This window comes from Phoenix dactylifera, chromosome 3, assembly GCF_051530095.1.
Source record: "Phoenix dactylifera cultivar Ajwa chromosome 3, Ajwa_hap1_PhDact_Kaust_v1.1, whole genome shotgun sequence".
In the NCBI taxonomy this organism is placed as follows: domain Eukaryota; kingdom Viridiplantae; phylum Streptophyta; class Magnoliopsida; order Arecales; family Arecaceae; genus Phoenix; species Phoenix dactylifera.
Genome location: NC_143192.1, coordinates 47407289 through 47418802, shown reverse-complemented (window position 1 = coordinate 47418802; position 11514 = coordinate 47407289). Strand labels below are relative to the sequence as shown.

Here is an 11514-nt window from a genome sequence, read left to right as displayed (position 1 = left end):
CACGTCCCTATGCCTTATTTGTACAAAAATAGATTTCTCCAGCAGTATCAAGGAAGAAAAATAGGAAACATTAAGTCCGCCACCTAGACTTACAAATGAGCCACATGAGGCTAATCAATGGTGGCCATCTTTGACCGAACCTTAAAATAGGAGGTCCGACACAGGTAAATCTAGTTGGGCTACGTGCCTAAAATCGTACACGTGCGGCCAGATAATCTTTTGCTAATTGTCGGACTCGGATATAAAAAGATTATATCGTGATTTAAAGAAAGCTTACGTTTTTTTTCAGTTGAGAAGACTCCGTTACCCTTAAAATCCCGTCCAACGATAACTTTATTTCCCCTGCCAAGTGCGGCGTTCGGTTCCTTCTCCTTCCTGCGCGTCTTCCCGCGTTCTTCTTGAGCTGCCAGCTAAGAGAGAGGGTTTTGCGTCGCTTCTCTCTCTCTTTCGAGGTGGGTTTTGTTAACATTTTACGTCGATTTTCTTTGAAAGCCTATCGGCCGCGAAGGAATTCGAGTAAAGGTTGGCGCTTTTCTCTATTTCGTGTGAATTTCGGGGGGTTTTTTCGATTTTTTTTGCCCTAGTTTGTGGACATGAATGCTAGGTTGGATGGAGGAATGGTTGTCTTGGGCTCAGTTTCTGCAGTTTTTGGATCTATGGCTTTAGTTGGATTTTTCTTTCTTCTTCTTCCATATATAACGTGGACTTCATGTGAAACATTTTGAAAGAAAAGAGTAGTTGTCTAATTGTAACTGGAGCATGTTATGCTTTTTGTGCAGTTTTGTGTTTGTCTGAGCAAGAAGGCCTTTGCCTTCTTGGATTTTTATTTTAATTACTTGTGATCGAAACTTAGTTTAGTTGCAGAAGGATTTTTAAGTTTTGGATTTTTTGATGCTTTGTGGCTTGGAATGTTTGGTTGTATGGAGGAAAATGTTCCTTTGTCTCTCTGTCTCTGTATATTGACTTTTTGAGAAAACAATTGGGCTGTCTTTGTATATTGTCACTGCAGATGTTAATGTATTTTTATCTTTTTTTTATGAATATTCTTTGTTTTTGCCCTTTTTTTTTCTCCCAACTCTGATCTAATGATTTTCCTGTCCTAAAATTCTGGGTTTATTGTCTTCTTCTGGACCTCTGACTTTTTCTTTTAAATCACTTGAAAACGTGCTTTTTGTCGGGTATTTGCTTTTCCTTTTCACGTTTGAAATGTTTATGTGGCCATAGTGCTTGGCCGTTTAAACGAATGTGGTTCTTTTCCTCTCTGTATTCTTTCTCCATTTATACATGGGAAGTTCTTTTTGTTGCCTTTCGCATTTGGATTTCAATTCTTCCTGCTTCACAATTTGGGGTTCTTATTATTATGATTTCAAATATTTTAGATTTCAAATTCATTTCTAGCATTTAATGGAGAGTTATCTATGATTTCTACTGGAATGAATACACTCTGTATTATTATTGTTACCTTATTGTCTAGGAGAAAAAATATTTTTGAGCAAAAAAATGATCTTTTTTCCTTTTTTGAAAGAAGCGAAGACCAAATCTTAAGCATCAAACTTCGTGGAAATAAGAAAGCAAGAAAACAGAGTTTCAAGAAATGGAGGAAGTAGATGAGTTGTCTCCTTCAGTGTTAACTATTGCAGTGGCAGTCAATGGGAGTAAAAACAGCAAATATGCACTTGCATGGGCTTTGGAGAAATTTGTTCCTAAAAGGAGAGTTTCATTTAGTCTTCTATATGTCCGCCCGAAGATTACGTTGGTTCCGACACCATGTAAGTTATGTTACACTGTATAATTCTCTCTTAAAATTTTTATCATGTTCTGTATTTCCACATTAATAGCTTCTTGGTCTATGGCATATCTATTTGTTTTAGTTTTCTTCAGAAAGCCCTTTTACCGGAATATTAGATTAGTGGCACTCAAGATGTCATCAAGAATGCATAAACAGTGCAGTGACAGATGCATAATTGATGTCTTCCTGTTATAATTAGATGAGTTCTGCAAGGGATTGAAGATATGAAAGAATAAGCCTTCAGAAAGATTAAACTTTGGTAATGTTGCATATGCAATTAGCTCTACCACGGTAAACAAATAGCTCCTTTCTATTTGAAGGTGAAGTAGATGGATCTCAAGCGTATTTAGTTTGACTTGTTGCTATCTTGCTATTATATTTACTAATTCATCCCAGTTCTTTCCTGGAGTATTCTTAAACATGGTAGAGTACAATTGTGATAATCTGAAATTAATGGATTTCTCAAAAAGATAATCTGAAATTAATAGGAGACACATACAATTATATGAACTCGAAAATCAACAATTATGGGCTGCCCTTCAAAAACATATATTGGCTGTCCTTATGATTATTGCTTTTGTGAACTATAACATTGGTTTTCGTCCTTTGTCATTGTTAACTTCATGAAGCATGACAGATCAAATACATTCCATCTCACATTTCTTACCCTCTGGCTTTCCTTTTAAGTCCTCTCAAATTTGACTATTAGTTGTTGCATGACTATGTTTTGTACTTCAGTTGGAAACTATCTTCCCATTAATGATGTGCGGGATGACATTGCCCTTGCATACAAGGAAGAGATAAAATGGCAAACTGAAATGTTGCTTCTCCCCTACAAGAAAATGTGTGCTAAAAGACAGGTCAAATTCTTGGCTCCTTAGGTGTCATTCTTGTATTAATAAGACAACCTAGAATGAACTTATATTTGATTTGTTATGCAGGTGGAAACAAAAGTTGTAGTAATAGAAGCAGAGGATGTATCCAACGCAATAACAAAAGAGGTCGCAAGATGCTCAATGAGCAAGCTCGTAATAGGTGCTTCTTCTGGAAATCCCTTTATCAGGTATTATGGTATATCTCTTGTTACTTCGAGTTATGGACATACGTATGTCGTTGAATTATGTTTACATTTTCTCTTAGGAAATTAAAGAAAATATGTCAAAAACATAATATATTCATATGGAACTTCACTTCTTTAACATCTGCATAATCCATGCTCAAGACTTAGTCATGCAATCTGAGGAAATCATATATCTTAAATAAGAAGTTCTTGAATCTTGTACAAATAAATGGATGTTTTCTATAAGTTTAACTTGCTTTGTTGTAGTATCTAATGTCATTTTAAACCATGCATAAGTTAATGATATTTTCTCTATTTCAAATGATAGCTCTATCACCATTGTCAACTATAAAAAATAGACTAATTGTTTTCTTGTGTGCTATTTTTTGTGAATTCATAAATTTGGCTCAACCCTTGGTCTCCTTCTATCTCTCTCTCTAGAGAGTGAGAGAGAGATGAAAGACAGAGAGAGGGAGACCCACCTGAATCATAATTACCTAATTTCAAATACTTGGAGATAAATCACCAAAGACTTGAACCTAGAACCTGAGTTTGCTAAGCAAAGGGGTGTGAACATTGGGGCATGCCCCAATTCATGGCTCAACCCACACCCCTTGGTCTTGGGTTCAATAACTCAACAGTATTGTTTTTCAGACCATGCATATGATACCTGTTGCCGGTGCTTAAACATAAAATGTTGCAATTTTTTAGTTCCAGGAATCCACAACTCTGTCAATGTGTCAGAGCCCCAACTTCTCCTCTGAAACCAGTGTCAGAAAAAGTGGCGGCTTGCTATAGTGAGCTACTTTAAAGTGTAGACTAATATTGCTTTTCTTCTATAGTTTCTTTGTTGGGTATGGTACCGTTGTTCCATTGTATTTCTATAGATTTACAAGATTTAAAAATCTTCAGTTCTTTGTATTGTGTGCACCAATTGTTTTCTCTCTATAACAGCTACAAGCTAGAGTTCCTACTATTGGAAAAGATCCTTGCCCTTTCTTTTTCCAACCAAATTCTCCAACTGATGATCACAGCAATAATATCCGTCCTTTCCTCCATCTAAATAACATGATTTCTTCTCCCAGACATCCAAGAGTCATTAATGTTGAAGTGGAAACTCGGATGCCAAGCTTGTGCCTGAAATATCTCCATATTCTTATCACTTTGTTAGCTGCAAAATTATTCTGGAATGTTCTAGCTAAATATAACATTAGATATGAATAACATTCACCTGGCTAACTTAGGTAAAAGCAGAAAAATATTGTTTAAGATGAAGATGTGAGCTCCATTCCACCTGCAAGAAACACATGCCATGTCCTGCATCTATCTACTCTTCCTCCTTTGCTGCCACCATCTTCACCCAATCCTCCTCCTATATGGAATCATATATAAGCTCTATCCATGAGGCACTCTCACCCTCCTGTTTTCCTCAAAACCATAGAATATAAGCTATGTGAATAGTGTATATAGAATCCGCTTCTTTTTTTATTCTAGTATATTGTTCGATTATATCAAACTCCATCAAGTCCCTAAGAACTTGAGTTTCAGGGCAACTCTGATCTGGGCCCTCAGGGAGACTGATTTAGATTTTGAGCCATTACACTTTCTGTTAAGCTTCTTGATGTCCATCCTGCATACAATATGTTTTATCTCAGCACAGTTGTGTGTGATTTCTATTATAATCATGTTGACCACCCTTTCTATGCATGAACAACCATATCTTATAAAGGTCTTCCTTAGTTCATAAAATAGCATCCATGCAATGGCGCATTATATAATCTGGCTTACCACAAATATATTTGCATTGCATTCTTTGCAAGGAAAATGGAAAATTTTTGATAAATAAAATTTTTGTAGGAAATTTAAAGGTGGAAAATTGTCCTCCAGAATCTCCGGATGCATTTCAAGCTTGTGTACGGTGTATATTATTTCAAATGGCAAATTGTTATTTGTTCGTTCATCTGCATCTGGATTGGATGCCATATCATTTGCATCAGAGACAGATGAAAGCATTAAAGATGAAAGTGATTCAGGTACTGTTTTTAACAGTGTTTCAGGCAAGTCTTCCAGTGCAGATTCAGGTAGTAAACTCTTCCACTAAACATGTTAGTTGTAGAAGACCTATATTTTTGAGCTGCTTAGAAGAAGACCTATTTGTCCAATGTAAATCATGTTTGTGGTATTACAAAAATTAAAAACCATGTGTCCTATCACTTAAACACTGAAATGCATAACCAGAGTAAATACCATAGATTTTGCTTTATTCAACCCATCCTTTTTTTGCTTTGATATGCGATGCATTTACAGTTAGTTGTAGAGGAGTATTGTTTAGATCAGGTCTATGTTCCTCTGCATGTCAAAGCGATGATTTGCTAATTGCCTTTCTTGGTAATTATACATGTTTGCAACTATTGTTATGGTCTTGGATTCTTTCTTTCTTTCTTTTTTTCCATGCATGCATGTGAGAGGGAGAGGAAGAGGGAGGGAGGGCGGGGAGAGAGAACTATAGTCACATGCTGTATTTCCTTATTCCTTTTTCATATTCCCAGTAGATGTTAGAGTTTGACAAAACACACAACCATCAAAGATGAGTTGGAGTTGAACATTCAATTATATGGGTGTTCTACGACCTTTTGTTGCATGAGGTCCTTGAGTTTATTGTTCGCTGAGTTCATATTTGGAGTTAACTTCTTAAAGAAGGCTGATACAACTTAAATGATTGAATCGGATCACCTTATTACATAAAGTTCACTGTTAAGGATCAAAGTTTATCCTTTAGGCAGGTTAGTCCTCTAGTCTTTTTTTATATTATGGAGTTATTTTCTAACGGTAAAAGGCCGGAAAGGATACCCCTTTATAGCACCCACACTAACTATCAGCAAGAGATACAGGTCTCTCTTTAGTGCAATTTCCGGTTACTAACTAAAGAGGGCATGCTGACCAATTGGAATGAAGATCTTAGGTTGTGAAGGTGGACTATGAGTTTGTATTTGGAGTCAGCTTCTTAAAGAAAGATGATACAACTTGAACAAATTCATTCTTCTTCATGTTTTCATTACATAAAGTTGACTTTTGAGATTTCCAAATTATCCCTTTGTCAGATTGGTTGCCTAGTTTTTTTGTTATTGACATATTCCAATTTCAATTATTGTATTTTCTCTCCTATTGCATCAAAATTTTCCTATTACTGATTGAAGAGCATTCTGATCAACTGGAATGAAGAGGTTAAGTTGTGAAGCATTCTTTTGTTTCCTACTGACTTTCAGAATTTCACCTCTGTCCGCTTTCCAAGTAAATATTCTCATACTGAAATATTTTATCTTGCTGACAAGCATTCCATTTGTGGTTCAGATGTAAGATAATTTATGATCATTATTTTTTTTTTTAAAGAATTAATCTAATATGTTACATCAAAAAATTTTGAACAAAAGGGTCTGTCTTCTAGCTTTATATAAGGTTTGGAAAATTGTTAATTTAGTAATCTGGTTCTTTTTCCAGAATTTACAGATACAGATGGAGAAGCAAATTTCTGTCTTCCTCATGCTCCTACACGACCAATCCAGCGAAACCTAGCCTTTTCTTCTAGAGAGCATAAGAGATCCACTTCTGCTGACACTGCTCTTACTAAAGCCAGAGTTGCTGGCACTCGTCATACTAGGTTTCTATCTTTAGGTACTGATGAGGATGCTATGAGTTACAGATCCAACATATCAGAAATGCAGTGCAGCGACATCACTATGTCTAGTTGCAAAAGCTCCCAGACAGATCAGTCATGGAATTCTGATCAATGTTCAACATCAGAAAATCCAAGGAAATCTTCAGTTTCAGGGAGCAAGGTAACAAAACTTGTGTCCTGAAGTTTAGCATGTCTGTGTCTATTGATATAGGCTCCTATTTCTGGAACGGGTATTTGGGGCTACAAGTAATGCTCAAAACGGATCTATTTCAGTTATTTGCTAAATTTGAGTCTTGTCTATTTGCAGGTCGATATCGATTGTGAGCTTGCAAGGCTGAGAATTGAACTCAGGCATCTTCAGGGAATGTATGAGTTTGCTCAGAATGAATCAGTTAACACTTCCCATCAGGTAAAGCTTGCCTCTCCATATGGGACTAATTTTCAAAAGAAATCCGTGAGTTTTTTGCAATTAAAATTTTCTAAATTTTCTTTTGTTAGATAAATGAACTAAGTGCACGCCGCATAGAGGAAGCAGTTAAACTTGAAGAGGTAAGGACTAGAGAAAAAAAGGCTCAAGAAGTGGCCCAACAAGAAAAGAAAAGACGAGAAGCAGCAGAAAGGGAGGCTGAATACGTAAGAGAACGTGCTGAAAAAGAAGCTTTGCAGAGAAAAGATGTAGAGAAGATTATTGCTCATGAAGCTGATGAGAAGAAGAGGTTGGAAAAGGCCCTTTCATGTAATGGTGTACAATTCAGGAATTATACGTGGGAAGAGATAGAATCTGCTACCTCATCATTCTCTGATGTTTTTAAGATCGGACTTGGAGCGAATGGAACTGTTTACAAGGGTAGCCTCCATCATACGAGTGTTGCAGTGAAAATTCTTCACTCCAATGACTGTTATAGAACCAAGCAATTCAAGCGAGAGGTACAGGAAACTTCCAAACATCCAAAGTTTTTCTATTAACCACTAGTAGCATTGAATTTACTGATTGTCTCTGCGGTAATGGCAAAACAATTTCGGATCATGGGATTGCATTTACTGAAGCTTCTCTTGCTTTATGATTTTCCAAAAACTTGCTATTAAAAGTACAAAAGAAAAGAAAAGGAGAAAATTTCAATTTGGAAGTTGAAAAGATAACCTTTACAATTTTTTCTTTTTCCAGCTTGAAGTTTTGGGTAGACTTCGTCATCCTCACTTGCTGCTTCTGCTCGGTGCATGTCCTGATAGGCGTTGCCTGGTTTATGAATACATGGAAAATGGTAGCCTTGCAGACAGGTTACAATCTAAAGATGGTACAGCCCCACTTCCGTGGTTCTACCGTTACAGAATAGCTTGGGAAATTGCCTCGGCTCTTGCCTTCCTACATTACTCAAAACCAGAACCTATTATTCACCGGGATCTTAAGCCTGAAAACATCTTGCTTGATGGTAACTTTGTAAGCAAGGTTGGTGATGTAGGTCTTTCCACAATACTTCCTTCTGTGGATTATTCTGTGTATACATCGTGCAAGGACACTGCTCCTGTTGGTACATTCTTCTACATAGACCCTGAGTACCAGAGAACTGGTTTGGTCTCACCACAGTCAGATACCTATGCCTTAGGGATGGTAATCCTGGAGTTGCTAACTGCAAAATCACCCATGGGGCTGGCTCACATTGTGGAAAATGCATTGCAAGGCAGCTGCTTAATGGATGTTCTGGATTCTCGAGCAGGACAGTGGCCTCCGGAGGAGACTCAGGAGCTGGCTTTCCTTGGCCTGAGTTGTTTGGAAATGAGACGCAAGGACAGGCCTGACTTGAAGGATCAGGTTCTTCCATGGCTTGAGAGACTAAAAGATTTTGCCAACAATGCCCACGACCTGGCACGGCAAGCCACATCTATTCCTCCAAGTTATTTCATCTGTCCACTACTAAAGGTACGTATTTCTATCTCTCATGTATCCTGCACTTTATGTATTCATTTATATTCTCATTATTCTACTTATACTCAATTTTTATTTTGTAACTGCTTCAAACGAGAATAGTTAAACCTGAACTTTTTTCACAGAGGGTGATGGATGATCCCTGCATTGCTTCTGATGGGTATACATACAACCGAAATGCGATCGAGACATGGCTCAGAACAAATGACAAGTCTCCAATGACAAATTTACCATTGCCTAATAAAGATCTGATACCTAATCAGACCCTTCTTTCTGCTATTAAGGACCGGAAGTCTAGAACTCAATGACCTGCAAAGCTCAGTTCAGAAAGTCATTGCTATGGTTCACCCAATCAGGAGAACTTCGGTAGAGATCCTTCAAGCCTGTTTCGGCATCACTGCAAGGTCATTGACAAGGTTCATTGCAAATTTGAAGTGCTAATAGTTTCAAAACAGTGTTTATACAACTGACGCAATGAAACAAGCTGTACATAGTAGGATAGAAGGGCTCAAAGTAGAGTAACATCCGATATATGCCAAGCAAAATTTTAATCTGTGAAACAGCTCAAAGCATTGAAATAAGCAAGTGGCTTAGGTGGGTCATAGTGTTATTAGTTCTTGTGGATCAAGCTGAACTTGTTTCCTTGTTATCTCTTGTAATACACAATTTAGACAGTGATATGGGTGAAAAATTGTCTTTTAAAAAGTCTGACTATTGTTTTTAGATGTATATTTCTCTCTGATGCGGTTGTATTGACTCTCTAAACAAGCCATCCGATATGTCTGAGCAAACATGACTAAGAAGTATAAATTATACTATATGAGAGTGCTCCTTTTGGATGATTTTTCTGCAGCAAAAGCAGATGTCTAGAAAATTAATGGGACTCAACCTTTTTCAGAGAAACTCATTTCCATTATATGATTACTGAAATTCTGTCTGCATTTTTTTATGCTTTACAAGTACTACATCAGTATCTTTAATTTTTTATTTTTTTAATTAAAAAAATGCTACTTATTATGCTGCGAAGAGTGGCAAATGAGCTCTCATCATTTGTATTTTATATAAGCTAGCAGTCTTGGTGCAATATCATTGGCTGCTGTTGGACTACAATATATGGCTTCCAATTGTAGCAATCATCTGTTGAACATTCTTGCTGGATCAATGACCTATTTAATTGGATTTTCCCCAATAAGAAGATTGAATTATAAAGTTTTGCCTTGAATTTAGATAAATCTGTTGCTGTATATACAGGAAGTAATTCTATTGGCCTTTATGTTAAGAAATATTCTTCAAAAGACAGCAGTGGTCTTCACATCTCTGAAAAAGACAGCGGTTTTCAGACAGTTTCATGCAGACATGGTACATCCTTCTTTACCAAGTTTTTAGTTTTCATCCTTTGGGGATGCTATAGTATAAGGTGAGCAAAATATTGATCATCTAAAATAGGAATTTGGACATGGTATGACGTATAAGGGATTGGTGTGATACTTGGGGCGAATCTTCTCGAGGGATAACACCTCTCAAGAGAATCGGACCCCTGACCTACAAACAAGCAATGGGGTGCCTCCATTGAGCTACTGGTGTTCGCATTCTGTTATAATTACATAATCAGTCTCATTAAGTTTGTGGACTTGCAAACTACTGCTACGAATTAATTCAATATTATTGGTCTGACCAAGATAATGGAACATTGGAAGCAGGCATAAACCATTTGATTGAGGGTACACAAAAAACTAAATTAAACTCTGCTTTGGTTTTACATTTAATCTAGCTATAAAACATCCATAGTTTTATATAAACTAGCACACGCCACCGCACCAACACGTGCGTGGAGACTAATTAATGAAGAGAATGTACAACTCAAATCTGTTGAAGTAATCTGATAGCACTTGCACATAGTATGCAATACTTCTAGGCAACCAATGGTGCATGTAAACCTGATTACATTAGCCAGAATCAACAACTAATGTCAGATGGTGCTGAAAGGAAGTATAAGCTTGAAGGCTCAAGGAAAGTATCTCCAACTAAAAGGATATGTATTGAACAAAATATTTGAAGGTTGATTCATTTACAGGGCAAAAATAATGAATATATGATAATTTGAATGAAAACCCTGTTCAAGAAAAAGAAGAATAACCATATATAAATTAAAAAAAAAGTTTTCATAACAGTCCCTTTACATGTTGCTACTTAATACAATGCTCATATAAGATGACATGATAACTAACAGTTTGGCAAAGTTTGCTGCAATAGATCTGATAATATGGAAAGGACAAGTACAGAATTATTTTGCAGAACATCGACCTTAAGACTTTTTCCTCTCTTTTTTTTTTGAGAGAGAGATGCGTGTTTAAATGCAGAACCTCCAATCTTTCATTCGTTGGTGCTGTTCATAGATGTGAATACATCATCGGCCTGCACCAGATGTAGAAATCGAAAAGCATGCTTAGCAAGAACACTATCGATGCAAAAAGAGTTGCTAAAATTTAGTTTATTCCATCAACACAGCAATAATATTTTATTAGAACATGTAAAGGGATTTATGAAGCTAGGCTACAATTTAAATAGACATGCAGTTTAAGCACAAAAAAAAAGAACGAAAAAAAGTAGATGCAAGGTGTACAATTAGCTGTTCTATTGACATTGAGAACCAAAATTTATCTTGTAGCCCATCTAATAAAACTCCAACCTTTGAGGATGAACTGACCTGATTACCACACAAGAAACTTATATAGTAGTTGTAGTATGGACATGTTCACCAAATTTTGTCAAAACAATTCTTTATACCATCACAGTATTATAACGTGTGAATAGATTGTCAAAGGAAACGTAAGAAATCAAGGGAAAATGATGAATGTCCAAAGGAAGATGACATCTTGACAGAGTAATATGAAAATTCAAAGGGCTTGCCTTATATACAGTATGCAGAATCAGTTCCAAACCAATCAGATTTAAATTATTTGTTGTTCATAAATCAAAAAATAAAATTCAGATAATTAATCAGTAAACCCAAAGAAACATGAAATAATTTATGAAGCGAACGATCATGTGAAGATCAAAGACTT

General features: G+C 36.4%; 1 protein-coding gene across 5 annotated transcripts; it reads left to right on the top strand.

The window, feature by feature from the left end:
- Nucleotides 1-291: 291 nt before the first annotated feature.
- Nucleotides 292-9307, top strand: LOC103717300 (U-box domain-containing protein 52). Of its 5 annotated transcripts, none has more exons than XM_089929726.1 (10): nt 292-452; nt 1526-1769; nt 2528-2649; nt 2731-2852; nt 4707-4930; nt 6348-6685; nt 6833-6934; nt 7024-7452; nt 7691-8443; nt 8575-9307. In XM_089929726.1, the coding sequence occupies exons 2-10, from the start codon at nt 1595-1597 to the stop codon at nt 8755-8757; spliced, it is 2448 nt and encodes an 815-aa protein (XP_089785852.1). In that variant the 5' UTR covers nt 292-452; nt 1526-1594; the 3' UTR covers nt 8758-9307. The 5 variants fall into 5 exon arrangements, with proteins under 5 accessions (XP_089785852.1, XP_089785855.1, XP_089785854.1 ...); XM_089929729.1 differs by having other exon boundaries at nt 332-452; nt 4707-4882; XM_089929728.1 differs by having other exon boundaries at nt 345-452; nt 1529-1769.
- The last annotated feature ends 2207 nt before the right edge of the window (nt 9308-11514 follow it).

Bases quoted from the DNA above. Each gene is read 5' to 3' on its own strand.
- LOC103717300 (XM_089929726.1), top strand. From the start codon at position 1,595: ATGGAGGAAGTAGATGAGTTGTCTCCTTCAGTGTTAACTATTGCAGTG. The intron at 2,650-2,730 runs GTCAAATTCTTG...TTTGTTATGCAG, and splicing joins AAATGTGTGCTAAAAGACAG to GTGGAAACAAAAGTTGTAGT. The intron at 4,931-6,347 runs GTAGTAAACTCT...TTCTTTTTCCAG, and splicing joins GTCTTCCAGTGCAGATTCAG to AATTTACAGATACAGATGGA.